Source organism: Glandiceps talaboti, chromosome 14 (genome assembly GCF_964340395.1).
Source record: "Glandiceps talaboti chromosome 14, keGlaTala1.1, whole genome shotgun sequence".
In the NCBI taxonomy this organism is placed as follows: Eukaryota; Metazoa; Hemichordata; class Enteropneusta; family Spengelidae; genus Glandiceps; species Glandiceps talaboti.
The window spans coordinates 230,036-251,305 of NC_135562.1; the positions used below are offsets into that span (position 1 = coordinate 230,036).

Below are 21,270 nucleotides of genomic sequence, written 5' to 3' on the forward strand. Positions count from 1 at the left end.
CTTTTTAAGGCCCCCAAAAATTAAATTTCTTGTGTTAATTTAATTTTTTGTGGTTATAAAGACAAACGATTAATGTGTAAACATCAAATAAGAAAGATGTCCGAGGAAATAACATTTTGTTCATGTTTGTTTTATGTAAATTCCAATGCCCTTAATTTTACACCCCTTCTTTCCGATAATAGCGTTTCCCTCGCAGAGCACTATGGGAGATATTTTACCAATGACGCAATGCGTGAGGTGTTTTCCCAAGATGGCTGTCAAAGTATAAACTTCCTTGCTACGAACATGTAATAATACAAGTGGTTATATTATGATCGGAGAAGGGTAGCCACGAACAGATGAATTCATGAGCACCTGTTGCTGTGCCCTGATGTTCAAAGGCAATAAGACCAAGAAGAGAGATCATAATGGCAGTACTGACGCGATCGTCGTGAGAGATGGCTCGTTCCGCAGCTCACATGTAAGTTTGCGTTGTATACATGTATTACATTGTTGACACTTCATCCGGTATAATTTAAGTTATTGTAGCTGTGCAAGTATTCTCGTGGCGGTCGTTTCTTTGATATCGTTACGCTTACTCCGGTCATGGCTTGATGTGTATAGAGCGTAATTAGATGACAGTGCCTCCAATCAGCTGCAAACATTGACCACACCCAAGGGTGACCAGTTCATACATTCGTACGAATGTACTCTGAGCCAAAATTATTTTAGTCAGTACGTAGAACACAAATCATAATTATTAAATATCCATAATCGGCATAAACTGTCGTATAGTATACAGTATAGTATATTTTACAACCGTCTGCCTAACAATAACAAATACTCACATGATAATATTGCAACTACAACCAATAGTAATTTTAGTATAGAATACTTTTATTACAACTATTGAACTATTTACGATTTACTTTGTATATTATAGCCCTGCAACCTCTCGTTGATAGAATATAGCAATGCATTGTAAAATACCTCAGCATTTGGAATCTATTAAAATTAGACTGTTTTGAAATAATTTTGTCTTGGGATGGAAAATATGTTTATATCTCTTAGGAAATACCATTTGTCATACCAAAAGTTGTAGATACATGTACATGCACTTGTTCATAGTCATGATGACTCAGTTAAGTGATTTTTTTTATCTGTCATCAGTTACCATGGAAACTGATGCCATGGTATTAATGCATTAAGCAATGATAAGTTGTTCTCTCTGAACAATGTAGCAAACTAGCATGCACACCAAGCCAGCTTGTACATTGCAAATATTCCCTACACACATGTGACAGGTACAAACGATGTCAGATACTTCTATTCTCAAACCACTATACGGTAGGTAATGAAAATTTCTACTCACAGAGTCAAAAAAAATCTTGGAAGGGAATCCCAAATTTTCACTGTTGTCTTGTCAGCATCATCAGGGGTGTATTACAATGGGCTAGCCGCTATTGTTAGCATGCCTGTAGACTTGAGAACAGTTATCACTACACTCTGTGAGCAGAAATTTACATTATGATTCAATCAAGATTACACTATTTGACTATACAACAGTTTGGTAAACTAGAGTTTCTCAATTAATGGAGGAATTTGCATAACATTATATTCATTTGATATTGATATGTAAAGTTCAGGCTATACAGTCAAAATCTTCTACAATTGATAATCATTGATCAATGCCTAAACCACACTTATGTTACAATGCTAATGCATTGGTTCTATTTTTAGCACAACTGAACTAGGGTTCAGTAGTGCTATAGGCATGGTGTGGTGTCTGTCTGTATGTATGTATGTATGTATGTATGTATGTATGTATGTATGTATGTGTGTGTGTGTCACTGTGTATGTGTGGATGACAAAATCCGCTGGGCAAATTGTTTCGATATGTAGTGGGAATGTTCCCTTTGGTGTCTAGTTGGAAAATTGTTCAAATCAAAATGATTGCACCAGAGGTGTGTGTTTTGGGTCAAGAAATGAATTTTTTAGCGACACAGAGCTCGCAATAGTTGCATTCTCAAGGCAGAGAGCAAGTTATAGTTTTATTGATGTCATGAAATTGTTAAAAATCTTTTATAGGATAATTCCCACCTAAGTCTGAATGACATGATGGGGTTTTCTCACCTACTTGTCAATGGCACCAATATTAACATTTTTGAACACACTGTTATTAGCACAACTGAACCATAGTCATTGATGATAGGTTCAGTGTCTTGTCAGACCATCTGTCTGCCTATCTGTGAGTGACTTAAAGTCAAAAACCACTGGCAACATTATCTTGATATTTGGTAGAGTTGTTAATTTCAGTCTCTGCTTAGGATATTGTCCAAGAAAAAATTTACATGTCTGTCAAGCAACAATCAAATGGTGTTGCATATTGCAAAAGTGACAACAGGAATGGTAGGCAAATAAATAAACATTCAAAATAAGTATGCAAATATGCCTGGCAACAAGACCATGCCCATAGCAACATTCAAATGCTTGTATAGTTTACAAAGATACAACTTTGTTGGACAGACCAGTGAATAAACATTTTAAAATGTTTCCAAATATGCTTAGCAATAAAACCACTTCCATAGCAACAGTCAAATAAAAAATGGTGCATATTGCATGGGTTAAAAAATATGGATTGGCATGTGGATAAAAAGAATTTTAATATTGCAAATTTTACAGTTGTGCCACAATGTCATTGATGCTATTTATTCTTTCTAACATGAAATAATTCATAATTTATCTGATGAATATATTTGTTTGATAGTGAATATTTTCAGTGTATGCACATATGTGTAGTATTGTTGATGTGGACAAGTACATGTAGTCTTTAGGACATTAGTAATATGCTGTAGTATTGAATTTACAAAGTCCATAAAGTCCATGGGGTAGGGGCAGGTTAATTGCAGGAGCTAGTTGCTGCTTGAATGAGTCAAGTTAAGTAGGAAAGCAATGTACAAATTAGGAGTGGTGTTTTGACTACATAGTCATGTTGGAATAGTTTCCATCCCTGACTACATTAATTTAATGATGTGATTTTCTTTTTTGTAGGAATCTGAACTAGGTTCAGATCATAAAAATCTGAAAAAGAATAAGATGGCAAAAAAAGATGTACTAGTGGTAGAAAGACATAATGAACCAAGGACATACTATCCTGCACCGACAAGACCATTGAGTGCTTCCATTGAGGAAAGTGGTAAGACTGCCACAGAGGGCGCAATTCAGCTATCCATCCTAATGCCTCATTGTTGGGGAGATTTTCTTTACCCAAGTCCCCCGAACTTCTTATGTGAAATTCAAGTTTTATTGATTATTTCAGTCATTGCTATAATATATCAAATTATCATACGTATACCAGATTAGAATTAAAAAGTTATCTTGCAGAGCTGACGCTATAGAAAAGTTAAGAGAACAGTGGCCCTGTGTAATCCTCATGACTGTTACCATAGTTATAATCCAATACCATGAGATTCAAACACTAGGGTAAATTAAATTTGGAGATTAATTTCAATCAATTGGTACTTGGGAGTAATTACATGGACATGACAATTTTGATTACCTGTTAGAGGAGATTAAATTTGAGAACCCTTTTGTCAAAGAATTGATTTTCCAAGTCAATAAGTCATCAAACTGTAATTAAATTGGTTATATAGATGAGGATTTGGCACTTATTTTGGGGGTTTTAATTTATAAAACAATTTTATCATGGCTCCTACTTGAAAGACAATGTGAAACAACATATTCCAAGTCACTGTTTGTAACTCAATAAATTGCAAAGGATTAATAAAATGTTAACAAACTTTTTTTTAGCTTCTTGTGATGTATTGTCAATTTGTGTTACAAAAACAGACTTTGGCAATGTTGTTTAAGATTGTTGATTTTCAACTAGGAAGCCATGATAAAATTGTTTTATAAAATCTAAAATAATACCACAATTCTACTCCACATGACCACTTTGATATATCCACAACATTGTTATCTTCAGATACCAGTAGTATATCAGGACGAGGTATTCTGGAAACTACTTTAGAATTCCAAGTTCAAGTTGTTGGAATATTGAACAGTATACAAGGACTTGATCACTCACATGAAGATCACATTGATTTAATCAACACACTAGACCAAGCCAGGGTAAGTCAATCTTGCATTCATTATCACACTAGACCAAGCCAGAGTAAGTCAATCTTGCATTCATTATCACACTAGACCAAGCCAGGGTAAGTCAATCTTGCATTCATTATCACACTAGACCAAGCCAGGGTAAGTCAATCTTGTATTCATTATCACACTAGACCAAGCCAGGGTAAGTCAATCTTGCATTCATTATCCAAATGTTTAAATATGGCACAACTTGGATCAAAATACTTGTGTACAATCTCTATTGAGCTATTCAAGTAGTTATACTATGTTTCAGTAAGTAGAATGCAGAAGGTACATGCATCATGTAATATGCAGAGGAGGGAGGAAACACTCAGCCATGCACACACTAGTATGAAAGAGAGCCATACTTAAAATGATGACGCACAATATCACACAAGCTCAATAAATGAACTTTGTTTAAGTTATACGCCCTCCCCTAAAGAATGTTGACAAGTGAGATATTGGCACGTTTATATGATGTAAACCATTGTGAAACCAAGAGTGGTCACACCACTATGAGTGATACAACTAAAAATCATAGTAAACACATTATCATACTAAGTGTATTTGGAAACCCAGCACTGTAAAATCACATTAGAAGTAAATTTTAATCAACTTATCAACATCTCAGTAGCAAATATACAACCTTTTATCATTGAAGGCGTGAATGTTTTAAAAAAATTTCATTAGAAGTGTAAAGTGAAGTTTAGCAATCACATTGAATGTCAGACCTCCCCCTCCCCTAAACAAATGTGATTCGTTTAATTTAGCTTGTGTGACATTGTGCAATCATCCCTGGCATCATTATTTCCTTATTATCAGATCATGTAGGGATCTAGATTGACCTACATTAGGAGTATACCCCAGTCAGAGTTTACTTTGTTCAAGACAGAACAAAAACTTGTAACCACACCCTCAGGTACAGAAAGGCAAGGTCAGAGGTCAGACTTGTAAAGGACGTCAACAACAAGGCATTTGAATGGTTCATTGAATCTTTTCAGTTTGCAAAAAAAGATGTCTTTTTATTTGTGATAGCACATGTAACACCAACCGGATCCTCTTTTTTATGCTGCTGTACTCCACCCTTATATAAAATATAAGGTCTCTATATGTGGTGAAGGCTGAAAACACAAACAAAGTATAAGGAGATGGTTTGAATTGTGTCTGCAAATAAAAGTGTCCACACATTTTGGCTCTAGCTAGTATTTAGTCCTTAAACATTTGTGTGAACTGATAAAGTGCTGAATTGTTGCTGTCCAACTGATCTAGTGCGAGACTGATGTTGTGTTAAATCATGTAACAGTGGACAATCATTACAACAACTCAGTCAGCATCACAGACAATCATTATAACACTGTAAACTGAAGTACCAACTCAGTGCAGCATCACAGACAATCATTATAACACTGTAAACTGAAGTACCAACTCAATGCAGCATCACAGACAATCATTATAACACTGTAAACTGAAGTACCATAATACAATCTCATTTATAAGGTGAAGCAACCTTTTAGAAATATTAGTCTTGAACAGTGCTTCACAAAAATTGAAATTTGTTCTCAATACAAACACCTTGCCATGGCATGTAGCTGTATTTGTAAATCTAGACTTAGCAGTTATGGAATAACGTCAGAAGAGAGAGTCACTAACAAATCTTCACTAAAAGTGATTCTTTGTTTGTTTTTTTGCAGCATAACAAACACATTTCTTTTGATGTGCAGAGAGAAGATCATGTAATTTTAACTTTGTCCAAATATGGGCTTAAAGTTACTGAACTTTTTCCTCCATCACCTAAGGTAAGCTAGGTTTTAATTTATCACTTTGCATACCATTAATATTCATTATTAGGACATGTCATTCACTTTCACAACTTTTACATTTCAGGAAGGTTTAAAATTAAATTATTTTTACAGCCTATGCACTCCATTGTCATATTGACCAAAATACTGCCTTTCAACAAAAGTTGCTCACAATTTCAAAAAGTTTTACAATTACATGCAAAGTTTTGGGTTTGAGCTACTAGATATATATCTTCATGTGTAATTCTAAAAACACTTGCATGTGTCATTCTAGTTTTCTTTTTAACAGTTTGAGTAATTTTAATTGTATATATTCTCTATCAGGTTGTACGAAATAGATATCCCCTATCAGACATCATAAGAACGGTTCACTTCCAGGATGAGCACAGCCGTTGTCTGTTAGCAGTGAAGATAGGACAAGTTGAAGAAGATGTGTATGACTGCCTTGTATTTCAGTGTCGTAATAAGGTAAGTTTACAACTGCCTTGTATTTCAATGTTGTAATAAGGTAAGGAGTTTACGACTGCCTTGTATTTCAGTGTCGTAATAAGGTAAGGAGTTTACGACTGCCTTGTATTTCAATGTCATAATAAGGTAAGGAGTGTGTGACTGCCTTGTATTTCAATGTCGTAATAAGGTAAGGAGTGTCTGACTGCCTTGTATTTCAATGTCGTAATAAGGTAAGGAGTGTGTGACTGCCTTGTATTTCAATGTCATAATAAGGTAAGGAGTGTCTGACTGCCTTGTATTTCAATGTCGTAATAAGGTAAGGAGTGTGTGACTGCCTTGTATTTCAGTGTCGTAATAAGGTAAGGAGTTTACAACTGCCTTGTATTTGAATGTTGGGAAGGAATCAGAAACATGCATTCTCCATACACCATGCTACAATGCATTCATACTAAAATACAGCATAATTTATATATAAATGTAGGTTGCTGTATGCTCTGACATCAAGTTTCATGTCATTTGTTTTGCGGTGCTTGCGATACAAGATGGAAAAATACTTATGGGGATGGGGAGGGAGACACGTACTGCTAAGGCCACTAATGTTACGCATATGTTCATTTGTTGAGCAAAGAAAAAATATTTGGCAATGATCATATGGAACAGCAGTGACAAATTATTCTTTCTCTTTTTTCGTAGGAGCAAGCAGATGATATTTGCCGCAGACTTATGCAGATTTTTGATGCTATCTGTGAAATAGAAGTACTAGAAAGTGACCCTCCCCTCAAGTATAGGACTTTATGAGATCAATGCAGAAAATAATGGTAGAATAAATATATTTTTGCATTGTTTACAATTCTATGAGACTGTCGTGTGGAAGGTGGATTCAACCACTTCTAACCGGGGAAGACATCTTGCATTGTTTACAATTCTATGAGACTGTCATGTGGAAGGGTGGATTCAACCACTTCTACCTGGGGGAAGACATCTTGCATTGTTTACAATTCTATGAGACTGTCATGTGGAAGGGTGGATTCAACCACTTCTACCTGGGGAAGACATCTTGCATTGTTTACAATTCTATGAGACTGTCATGTGGAAGGGTGGATTCAACCACTTCTAACCGGGGAAGACATCTTGACTTGTTTCTTACCTGATTGTTGCGCTGTTCATGTTATGTGCATGCTGCTGAAGAAAGAAATGATTTTGTATAATATGGCACTGAATGGAACAACTAAACAAAGTTTGCAGAGGTAAAACTGAATGTGGATGGTTTTATATTTCACCTTTGATATGGTTTTGACATTTTTTGTCTCTTTGTTGTTTTTTTTGTAGTATAGAAGGTCTTGTTTAGGTTAAAATTCAGTACAAGTTTGAATTACAAGTAAAGAGGCTGAAATGACAGTGAATTACTGGTTTGTGCTATATATATGGAGTACATGATGTGTTACTGTGTGTTCTCTTTTTAAAATATTTGTTATGGTATGAGAGGTTATAATCTGGCAAGAGAACTTGTGTCAGGTGGGTCAGAATAGGGGTTAGAGTAAAAAAAGTCAATGGTTATTGTGTCAGGTGGGTGGAAATGGGGTCACAGTGTTATTGTGTCAGGTGGGTGGGGATGGGGTCATGTGTCAGGTTATAATTATGTAAAAAATATGAATGGGTGAATGGGACGGTGTTCCCTAGGCTAATATGGGGTTGGGTGGGGGAAGTTGTCCGGAAAATGGTTGTTTACTTGCCAAAGTAAAGTAAGTTTGAAATTCTTTCCAGTGGTTTTTGGAGAAAGAGAGATTAGTATATTTGTAAGACTGATTTTTTTTGTCTGTTCCGGGATATTTCCCAGTGTATGTAGTATATCCTTTCTTTTTCATATAATTGTCCCTGGAAAGTACTAAAAATTGTACAGCATTGTACAAAATAAACCTTAAATTGTAAAGGTAGATAATGACACTGTCAGTTAGCAACAAAATGATCAATATCACACATAAGCCTTAGTAGAAACACTGCCAATGAAGTTTACAATAATCTATCAATTTCAAGCCCACGTGATTTTCATTTGCAAATAAGCACCCAGAATGACACCCATGTCTACAGAACATCACAGACACAAGTCAACTTTACTTTGAACAAGGAAGCCAAAGTGGGTGGGGATTTTTAATTTCTGTTTGTCTTTCTATTTTAATGCAAACTTCAAACAAAAAAATTACACCCCTCACACCCCCATTGCTCTGAAATATTGGGCCATTGATGAGAAATCATCAAAGTATAGAGCCCCTGTACTATTTTAGCTCTTGGGAGAACACTACAGATTAAATTCATGTTACGTACCATTACAGTGCTATTACTTAGATCATTCAACAACTAGTTTACATAGTTATACATAATCAAATTGATGAACTTGTTAGTAATAATTAGTGTTGCCAATAATTCTGAATGTACTGACATGATAAGTTACGATGCAAATTAGTCATGTGATGTGATGTTAATGAGCCATATGATGTGATCCAAATTACTAGTAGTCATGTGATGTTATGCAAAGTAGTCATGTGATGTGATACAGCTATCTTAATATGTTGTTGTTGGTTAATTGTTCAAAGTGCCTAAGAATTTAATCATTCTTCAAGCCAATACAGATATAGCAACTCTTTATGAATTGGGTAAAATGATGTGTGATGAAAGGCAAGGATACACACCATATCAACATGAAAATAGTCAAAAAAAAGGAATAAGTTTCGAAGAGAAAGTTTTGATATGGCTTTGTTACCTTTGCTTTTATATGAAATTCAAATATGCAAATGAGTAAAACAAATACAGGGTGTCATAATTGAAGGGGAATATCTGTACTTTCATTGTACTCTCTGCCAGGTTTTACTGTGCATAACAAGAAGTTGTTTCAACTTTTCAACAAATCAAACAATCTCAAATAAAAAAAATACAGGGTGTCATACAAGGTGTCATAATTGAAGGAGAATATCTGTACTTTCAATGTACTCTCTGCCAGGTTTTACTGTGCATAACAAGAAGTTATTGTTTCTACTTTTCAGTAAATCAAACAATGTCAAATAACAAAATGTTTATTATTGCTTGTACAATAGCAAACTTTAATTGTTTTCCATGTCATGAGTTACAAACATTGACATTGTTGATGTGGTTTTACCTTGGGTTATTTTTTCAAGTGGAAAAATATAGTAGAATTGTTTTATTAGAATACATAATAAATATCCATTTCTCATCCACATAGCCATTTTATATTTACTTTGCTTTGTAATTGGTAGGGATGGGGTTGTACAGAAACAGTGTTTGATGTTGTCATGGCAGTTGTATGTTGCTGTAAAGTATTTCAGTCGTAATCAAAACATGGTTGTCTTGCAATATAATCTTACATCCAAATAGGTTATGTCTAGTACTATCTGGAAGATCAAGTTTAAGAAGTGATCTTGTCAAAGTTATGATACAGTGAAAATTAAGCAAACTCTAAAAAGGGAATTGACTCACCAGTGTTTTTAGAAGTAGACATGATGGTTGATATATAAGATTAATATATATCAACACATTCCTACGGTTTATGGTGTCCACAGTAGGGAAGTTACAATCCATACTGGGCATGCTCAGATGCAAAGGACTATGGCATTATCTTTAGTTATCGCAATACCTAATCTGCAGCTGTCAATAAAATAAACCTACAATGGTTAGGGTAGTCTTGATGTCAGACTCATAACTATCGTCCCTAAGCTTTGTATACCGAGTGGTGCAGCAATGAGAAGAGAGGGACTTGTCCAAGTTATCCCTTGTCCAAGTCCCTCTCTTCTTGCAGCAAAGCAGGTCGGCATACATAAAAAAATTAGGGACAATAGTCACAGTGAAACTATGATTAGGGTGACCATGACTACATTATTTGTTGCTACAATGTAACAAAATTGTTTTAAACAATTGTAAACTTTACAATACTGATTGATTCATATTGATCATAACATTTCCCATGATGCAACATTCAGGATATTCTAGTTGGGGTTTCAACTTCCCTATTAAAACCATGTGTAATGTCTCATTCTTTATGATCATTTCCACAGTGAGATCACACACACTTTAAATTATGGTGTTACAGCTCCTTTCACAGCAGGAATAATTTGATACATGATTCTCAGTAACCATCATCATCTCCTAAAGCAAAGTTGTTTGATTTGAAGATCAAAGAAACAGTTACATGTATTTACAGTGCATTTAGCCAATGAATTTAAAGTTTGGAGATGTTATTTCTTAACTTTGTACATTGTACTTGTGTGGAGAGCAAAATTTTGATATTTGGTTTAGAGAGCAATACTTTGCAGATGGTTTCTTGAGTTTGTCATAATTTTTGTCAAATAAGTTTTGCTTTAAATATTGAGGAATATCTATGTACATCATGACATGTGTAAAAGCAATAGTTGACAAAACCAATTTTTTTGTTATTGACTGTTTATTAATATGCCTACATGTTATGATTTTCTCTACTGTTTTGTATAAAAAAAAAAAAAACATATCCTAAATAACCAGTTTATGTTTACTTCAACAGTCACTGTCAAAAACCTAACCAGAAATGGAAAGTTGCCAAGAAATTATCACATATAAACACAATCTTATTTCAGTACATTTTAGCCATTAAATTATTCATTTAAACAAACACCAGTTTTCATTCATGGAATTTTGATTGAAACATTTCATGAACAGAATGTTTACAAGAAAGTACAATGGAAAACACAAATTTCTGTTCTCTAAATGTGAAGTGGAAAATTGGTTTTCTTGATAAACATCTCTGTTCATGAAATTTCTTGATAGATTTATTTTGGGGGAAATTAATATTCAGTAAGTTCTACTTTGAAAGTGTTGAGTCAAATTAAAGTGTATGTTTACTGTAAGGTATTCTTTCTTCCCCATGCAGTGTTCAATTTGCCTATGTTTTAGAAAATTAGCTGTGTTCCTTTTTTTGTAACTTGCGAAGTAGTGCGATTTTACTGTAGAATTCAATTATGCAAGTATAATAAGAAATCTTAAAATAAAGTGATGTTTTACTTTGTATGTTGTACAAATAGAGCCGTATTTTTTATACAACTACTCAGGCATTTTAACAAGCCATGAAATAGTTACTATTTATTTTGAAACAAAACAGAAGAGTCTGCCTTGGAGAGTGTTTTTTATTAGAATGCATGTTCTGACTGTTATTTGGATCTATAGTGTATTTTCACAAAGGGTGTATCATTTTCATAGCCAAATTAATAATAATTATTGTTATAAACAGAGGTTTAATACAATAAACTTCATATAAAATAACCAGACTGTATTCCTGTGTTGTTTTTATGACTGTTCATTCATAATAAAAAATACCTTGTATTGATGCAAGCTATCTCATCTGTGTAACTACAGCATTCATAAAAAATACCTTGTATTGATGCAGGCTATCTCATCTGTGTAACTACAGCATTCATAAAAATACCTTGTATTGATGCAAGCTATCTCATCTGTGTAACTACAGCATTCATAAAAATATCTTGTATTGATGCAGGCTATCTCATCTGTGTAACTACAGCATTTATAAAAATACCTTGTATTGATGCAAGCTATCTCATCTGTGTAACTACAGCATTCATAAAAATACCTTGTATTGATGCAGGCTATCTCATCTGTGTAACTACAGCATTCATAAAAATACCTTGTATTGATGCAGGCTATCTTATCTGTGTAACTACAGCATTTATAAAAAAATACCTTGTATTGATGCAGGCTATCTCATCTGTGTAACTACAGCATTCATAAAAATACCTTGTATTGATGCAGGCTATCTTATCTGTGTAACTACAGCATTTATAAAAAATACCTTGTATTGATGCAGGCTATCTCATCTGTGTAACTACAGCATTTTTAATCCACTCTCATTCCTCAGCTTAGGACATTTATGTAAAGATTTGACCGTTATATAATAATATACTCACATCAAGTCTTCAAAAATTCTGCAAGTAAAATATTAAATTTGTCCAGGACTCATGCCAAGCTATGTGAGTTCTCCATAACCCAAATGAAGTGTTTGTCTACCATTAATATGTATGAGTACATCTGTACATGTTAGGTAAAGTGTACATCATACAGATTGAGAACTCTGAATTAGAATAATAGTAAATCACTGACAAACTCAGTGATTTGTATAAATAGGGGAAATATAAATGACAATATTTCATTACAAAAATTGCACTACTATACATGTAGTTCTATGGGACAAGACTAAAATCCTTTTGTCAAAATTGCTTGAAAGAATCATGGACTTTAACGCCAGGTAAAAGATCTATTTACAGCTGATCAAGTCAAAAGAAGGTGGTTGATGTTATTAATATGTAAAAGTAAGAAGCTTGACAACCAAGGCTGTAATGTTTTCAAATTTATTGGTATTAAATAAATGATGTAATTTTTACATTAGAACTGAATTTGCTGAAAGAAACATATAATACACTGAAACAAAAGTAAAAAACAACAACCAAGTCTTCAATCGAAGGCATACCCCAACTAGTGTGTTTTATGGCAAAGTTATTGTGCAAATTTGAATGGTACCTCACAATACAAAACTTTATAATTTATTGACCAATTTGCTATTTGGTCAAGGTGTGAAAAGGAAGCTGACATGTTGGGTACAGGCATTTAAAATTAAATGGGGTCATTGTGTATTCAACTTCTTGAGTTAACACAGAAAGAAAGATTTTGGTCATTTCACCTTGAAAGTGTGTCAAGGTCAAAGTCTCATTAGAAAGCTCATCATTGATCATGTGAATGGTGTCCATATTTATCAAACTTTGGAGATAACGGGCAAAATGTGCTTATTCATCACAGATATCACTGCCATTTTGCTACAGTATACAGGTCAAAGTCACAAAATTAAGTGACTTGTTTATGCCTTACATAGTGAAAACCAAGTCATGATTAAAATATCACTTCAAATGTTATATTCAAAAAGCTAGATAACCAAAATTTGGCTTTTGACTTTCAAGGTCAAAGGTCAAGGTCTTAAGAGAAAACTCATATTTGATAATATGGGTGTGGGCTGTTGAATGGAGTCACGACCTATTACACCTACAACCTTATGATGCAAATTGTGAAATTTAACAACAAATATGGCTACCATTCAACCATATTTTGATTCATTCACAAAACAAATTGACATGAATGTCTCACATAGCATGTTACCTATGTGCCAGGTTTCATTGAAATCAGTTGGTGCATGGCAGAGAATATGAAGGTGAACACATTTGCAACAAATATGGCCAGCATTTGATTCAGTTGCAAAACAAAGTGATGTGCATATGTCTCAAATAGCATGTTACGTTCGTGCCATGTTTGGTTGAAATTGCTCTGTGCATGCCAGAGATGAGGGTGAATGCACACATGGACAGATCCCAATGTAATAGCACCCCCCCCCCACCCCCCCCACCCCGTGATTAGTGCTCGTTGGGGGCTAACAATCATAAACATTACAAACTTTACTACATGTAGTAACTCTCTTTAGTATCAAGCAATATCAAATTCAGAGACTAGTTTCAACAAACAGACTTTTATTACCTGAATATCACAGACTTGCTTTATTACTCACAATGTAACCTCTTGGACAGTGACTGATGTAAAGTGTGTACAGACACTAACTGATGTAAGATGTCTACAGACACTAACTGATGTAAAGTGTGTACAGACACTAACTGATGTAAGGTGTGTACAGACACTAACTGATGTAAAGTGTGTACAGACACTAACTGATGTAAGATGTCTACAGACACTAACTGATGTAAGGTGTGTACAGACACTAACTGATGTAAGGTGTGTACAGACACTAACTGATGTAAGATGTCTACAGACACTAACTGATGTAAAGTGTGTACAGACACTAACTGATGTGAGGTGTGTACAGACACTAACTGATGTAAGGTGTGTACAGACACTAACTGATGTAAGGTGTGTACAGACACTAACTGATGTAAGATGTCTACAGACACTAACTGATGTAAAGTGTGTACAGACACTAACTGATGTGAGGTGTGTACAGACACTAACTGATGTAAGGTGTGTACAGACACTAACTGATGTAAAGTGTGTACAGACACTAACTGATGTAAAGTGTGTACAGACACTAACTGATGTAAGGTGTGTACAGACACTAACTGATGTAAGATGTCTACAGACACTAACTGATGTAAAGTGTGTACAGACACTAACTGATGTAAAGTGTGTACAGACACTAACTGATGTAAAGTGTGTACAGACACTAACTGATGTGAGATGTGTACAGACACTAACTGATGTAAGGTGTGTACAGACACTAACTGATGTAAAGTGTCTACATACACTAACTGATGTGAGATGTGTACAGACACTAACTGATGTAAAGTGTGTACAGACACTAACTGATGTAAAGTGTGTACAGACACTAACTGATGTAAAGTGTCTACAGACACTAACTGATGTAAAGTGTGTACAGACACTAACTGATGTAAAGTGTCTACATACACTAACTGATGTGAGATGTGTACAGACACTAACTGATGTAAGGTGTGTACAGACACTAACTGATGTAAAGTGTGTACAGACACTAACTGATGTAAAGTGTCTACAGACACTAACTGATGTAAAGTGTGTACAGACACTAACTGATGTGAGATGTGTACATACACTAACTGATGTAAGATGTCTACAGACACTAACTGATGTAAAGTGTCTACAGACACTAACTGATGTAAAGTGTGTACAGACACTAACTGATGTAAAGTGTGTACAGACACTAACTGATGTGAGATGTGTACAGACACTAACTGATGTAAGGTGTGTACAGACACTAACTGATGTAAAGTGTCTACATACACTAACTGATGTGAGATGTGTACAGACACTAACTGATGTAAAGTGTGTACAGACACTAACTGATGTAAGATGTCTACAGACACTAACTGATGTAAAGTGTGTACAGACACTAACTGATGTAAAGTGTGTACAGACACTAACTGATGTAAGATGTGTACAGACACTAACTGATGTGAGATGTGTACAGACACTAACTGATGTAAAGTGTGTACAGACACTAACTGATGTAAAGTGTCTACAGACACTAACTGATGTAAAGTGTGTACAGACACTAACTGATGTGAGATGTGTACATACACTAACTGATGTAAGATGTCTACAGACACTAACTGATGTAAAGTGTGTACAGACACTAACTGATGTAAAGTGTGTACAGACACTAACTGATGTAAAGTGTCTACAGACACTAACTGATGTAAAGTGTGTACAGACACTAACTGATGTAAAGTGTGTACAGACACTAACTGATGTAAGATGTCTACAGACACTAACTGATGTAAGATGTGTACAGACACTAACTGATGTAAGGTGTGTACAGACACTAACTGATGTAAAGTGTCTACATACACTAACTGATGTGAGATGTGTACAGACACTAACTGATGTAAAGTGTCTACAGACACTAACTGATGTGAGATGTGTACAGACACTAACTGATGTAAGGTGTGTACAGACACTAACTGATGTAAGGTGTGTACAGACACTAACTGATGTGAAGTGTCTACATACACTAACTGATGTGAGATGTGTACAGACACTAACTGATGTAAGGTGTGTACAGACACTAACTGATGTAAGGTGTGTACAGACACTAACTGATGTAAAGTGTCTACAGACACTAACTGATGTAAAGTGTGTACAGACACTAACTGATGTGAGATGTGTACATACACTAACTGATGTAAAGTGTGTACAGACACTAACTGATGTAAAGTGTGTACAGACACTAACTGATGTAAAGTGTGTACAGACACTAACTGATGTAAAGTGTCTACAGACACTAACTGATGTAAAGTGTGTACAGACACTAACTGATGTAAAGTGTGTACAGACACTAACTGATGTAAGATGTCTACAGACACTAACTGATGTAAGATGTGTACAGACACTAACTGATGTAAGGTGTGTACAGACACTAACTGATGTAAAGTGTCTACATACACTAACTGATGTGAGATGTGTACAGACACTAACTGATGTAAAGTGTCTACAGACACTAACTGATGTGAGATGTGTACAGACACTAACTGATGTAAGGTGTGTACAGACACTAACTGATGTAAGGTGTGTACAGACACTAACTGATGTGAAGTGTCTACATACACTAACTGATGTGAGATGTGTACAGACACTAACTGATGTAAGGTGTGTACAGACACTAACTGATGTAAGGTGTGTACAGACACTAACTGATGTAAAGTGTCTACAGACACTAACTGATGTAAAGTGTGTACAGACACTAACTGATGTGAGATGTGTACATACACTAACTGATGTAAAGTGTGTACAGACACTAACTGATGTAAAGTGTGTACAGACACTAACTGATGTAAAGTGTGTACAGACACTAACTGATGTAAAGTGTCTACAGACACTAACTGATGTAAAGTGTGTACAGACACTAACTGATGTAAAGTGTGTACAGACACTAACTGATGTAAGATGTCTACAGACACTAACTGATGTAAGATGTGTACAGACACTAACTGATGTAAGATGTCTACAGACACTAACTGATGTAAGATGTGTACAGACACTAACTGATGTAAGGTGTGTACAGACACTAACTGATGTAAAGTGTCTACATACACTAACTGATGTGAGATGTGTACAGACACTAACTGATGTAAAGTGTCTACAGACACTAACTGATGTGAGATGTGTACAGACACTAACTGATGTAAGGTGTGTACAGACACTAACTGATGTAAGGTGTGTACAGACACTAACTGATGTGAAGTGTCTACATACACTAACTGATGTGAGATGTGTACAGACACTAACTGATGTAAGGTGTGTACAGACACTAACTGATGTAAGGTGTGTACAGACACTAACTGATGTAAAGTGTCTACAGACACTAACTGATGTAAAGTGTGTACAGACACTAACTGATGTGAGATGTGTACATACACTAACTGATGTAAAGTGTGTACAGACACTAACTGATGTAAAGTGTGTACAGACACTAACTGATGTAAAGTGTGTACAGACACTAACTGATGTAAAGTGTCTACAGACACTAACTGATGTAAAGTGTGTACAGACACTAACTGATGTAAAGTGTGTACAGACACTAACTGATGTAAGATGTCTACAGACACTAACTGATGTAAGATGTGTACAGACACTAACTGATGTAAGGTGTGTACAGACACTAACTGATGTAAAGTGTCTACATACACTAACTGATGTGAGATGTGTACAGACACTAACTGATGTAAAGTGTCTACAGACACTAACTGATGTGAGATGTGTACAGACACTAACTGATGTAAGGTGTGTACAGACACTAACTGATGTAAGGTGTGTACAGACACTAACTGATGTGAAGTGTCTACATACACTAACTGATGTGAGATGTGTACAGACACTAACTGATGTAAGGTGTGTACAGACACTAACTGATGTAAGGTGTGTACAGACACTAACTGATGTAAAGTGTCTACAGACACTAACTGATGTAAAGTGTGTACAGACACTAACTGATGTGAGATGTGTACATACACTAACTGATGTAAAGTGTGTACAGACACTAACTGATGTAAAGTGTGTACAGACACTAACTGATGTAAAGTGTGTACAGACACTAACTGATGTAAAGTGTCTACAGACACTAACTGATGTAAAGTGTGTACAGACACTAACTGATGTAAAGTGTGTACAGACACTAACTGATGTAAGATGTCTACAGACACTAACTGATGTAAGATGTGTACAGACACTAACTGATGTAAGGTGTGTACAGACACTAACTGATGTAAAGTGTCTACATACACTAACTGATGTGAGATGTGTACAGACACTAACTGATGTAAAGTGTCTACAGACACTAACTGATGTGAGATGTGTACAGACACTAACTGATGTAAGGTGTGTACAGACACTAACTGATGTAAGGTGTGTACAGACACTAACTGATGTGAGATGTGTACAGACACTAACTGATGTAAGGTGTGTACAGACACTAACTGATGTAAGGTGTGTACAGACACTAACTGATGTGAAGTGTCTACATACACTAACTGATGTGAGATGTGTACAGACACTAACTGATGTAAGGTGTGTACAGACACTAACTGATGTAAGGTGTGTACAGACACTAACTGATGTAAAGTGTCTACAGACACTAACTGATGTAAAGTGTGTACAGACACTAACTGATGTGAGATGTGTACATACACTAACTGATGTAAAGTGTGTACAGACACTAACTGATGTAAAGTGTGTACAGACACTAACTGATGTAAAGTGTGTACAGACACTAACTGATGTAAAGTGTCTACAGACACTAACTGATGTAAAGTGTGTACAGACACTAACTGATGTAAAGTGTGTACAGACACTAACTGATGTAAGATGTCTACAGACACTAACTGATGTAAGATGTCTACAGACACTAACTGATGTAAGGTGTGTACAGACACTAACTGATGTAAAGTGTCTACATACACTAACTGATGTGAGATGTGTACAGACACTAACTGATGTAAAGTGTCTACAGACACTAACTGATGTGAGATGTGTACAGACACTAACTGATGTAAGGTGTGTACAGACACTAACTGATGTAAGGTGTGTACAGACACTAACTGATGTGAGGTGTGTACAGACACTAACTGATGTAAGGTGTGTACAGACACTAACTGATGTAAGGTGTGTACAGACACTAACTGATGTAAGGTGTGTACAGACACTAACTGATGTAAGGTGTGTACAGACACTAACTGATGTAAAGTGTGTACAGACACTAACTGATGTAAAGTGTGTACAGACACTAACTGATGTAAAGTGTGTACAGACACTAACTGATGTGAGATGTGTACAGACACTAACTGATGTAAGGTGTGTACAGACACTAACTGATGTAAAGTGTCTACATACACTAACTGATGTGAGATGTGTACAGACACTAACTGATGTAAAGTGTGTACAGACACTAACTGATGTAAAGTGTGTACAGACACTAACTGATGTAAAGTGTCTACAGACACTAACTGATGTAAAGTGTGTACAGACACTAACTGATGTAAAGTGTCTACATACACTAACTGATGTGAGATGTGTACAGACACTAACTGATGTAAGGTGTGTACAGACACTAACTGATGTAAAGTGTGTACAGACACTAACTGATGTAAAGTGTCTACAGACACTAACTGATGTAAAGTGTGTACAGACACTAACTGATGTGAGATGTGTACATACACTAACTGATGTAAGATGTCTACAGACACTAACTGATGTAAAGTGTGTACAGACACTAACTGATGTAAAGTGTGTACAGACACTAACTGATGTAAAGTGTCTACAGACACTAACTGATGTAAAGTGTGTACAGACACTAACTGATGTAAGATGTCTACAGACACTAACTGATGTAAGATGTGTACAGACACTAACTGATGTAAAGTGTCTACAGACACTAACTGATGTAAAGTGTGTACAGACACTAACTGATGTAAAGTGTGTACAGACACTAACTGATGTAAAGTGTCTACAGACACTAACTGATGTGAGATGTGTACAGACACTAACTGATGTAAGGTGTGTACAGACACTAACTGATGTGAGGTGTGTACAGACACTAACTGATGTAAGGTGTGTACAGACACTAACTGATGTAAGGTGTGTACAGACACTAACTGATGTAAGGTGTGTACAGACACTAACTGATGTAAGGTGTGTACAGACACTAACTGATGTAAAGTGTGTACAGACACTAACTGATGTAAAGTGTGTACAGACACTAACTGATGTAAGATGTGTACAGACACTAACTGATGTAAAGTGTGTACAGACACTAACTGATGTAAAGTGTGTACAGACACTAACTGATGTAAGATGTCTACAGACACTAACTGATGTAAAGTGTGTACAGACACTAACTGATGTAAAGTGTGTATGCTAATTTTTACTGATAAAGGATTCACTTCTATCCTAATTACCAATTTTGAGCACTTTCCAAATTTGCACCATGACAGAACATTCCCAAATTTGCACCATGACAGAACAATCTTTCTGTATTGTGGTATGAATATGAGTGAAATTTTACCAGAGATGAATATATGATTTCTGATATCAAATTTGACTTGAACTTGAACTTCAAAAACCACTCACTAATGTTAGTGGCAGTGTAGTGTCTTTGCATTGTTTACTTTCCTTGGAAAGTATTGTCTGATTAAATACCTCAATATCTTACAAAATGCAAGCAAAAACACTGAAAAACAGTAAAAGTTCATAATAATCCATAACATAAAGTTTTGACTGAGTTACTCAATAAAAATGGGCCAAAACATTAAAAGTTTGATGTAAATTATTGAAAATAATTACTTTTGGTATAGCTGACTTAATAATACACTGTGTAAGTATCAAACAAAATATTGACAGAAAAGAGAAAAAAATACTCAACATGTAAAAATATCCACATTTACTGTACATGCAATGGGGAAAAGTTCAAAAAAAACAACAAAGAACTTCCCATTATGTCTGAATACATGATTTTAGACAAAATAATGTTTTCTATTTTAGTGGCAAACTGATACTTGACTAAATGTGTAGATTAACATTCACCAGTCATTGTCTCTCAACTATCAAGGGTGTTGTAGTTACAACTGTAACCTCCTTAACAAACCTATGTTCCTAGGAATGTAACCTCCTTAACAAACACTTGAAGTCACTCACAAGTTCATGTATACAGCATGCTCCCTATTGCCAAAATCCTCCAAAAGATTGACTAATCAGAAAGCTCCTTTTATACCGGTAATAACACATGCTTTGCATTAATGACTTATAGATGTAACAAATCATCTTATTGGGC

The 21,270-nt window shown here is 35.3% G+C and overlaps 1 protein-coding gene across 2 annotated transcripts; it reads left to right on the forward strand.

Moving 5' to 3' along the window:
- Positions 1-210: 210 nt before the first annotated feature.
- LOC144445517 (integrin beta-1-binding protein 1-like) lies at positions 211-11,633 on the forward strand. Of its 2 annotated transcripts, XR_013481911.1 has the most exons (7): positions 211-460; positions 3,031-3,175; positions 3,965-4,110; positions 5,811-5,915; positions 6,243-6,386; positions 7,062-9,227; positions 9,364-11,633. XR_013481911.1 is itself a non-coding variant. In XM_078135104.1 (6 exons), exons 1-6 carry the CDS (start codon positions 347-349, stop codon positions 7,164-7,166), a joined length of 759 nt encoding a protein of 252 aa, XP_077991230.1. In that variant the 5' UTR covers positions 211-346; the 3' UTR covers positions 7,167-11,633. The 2 variants fall into 2 exon arrangements, 1 of the variants encoding a protein (XP_077991230.1); XM_078135104.1 differs by having other exon boundaries at positions 7,062-11,633.
- The last annotated feature ends 9,637 nt before the right edge of the window (positions 11,634-21,270 follow it).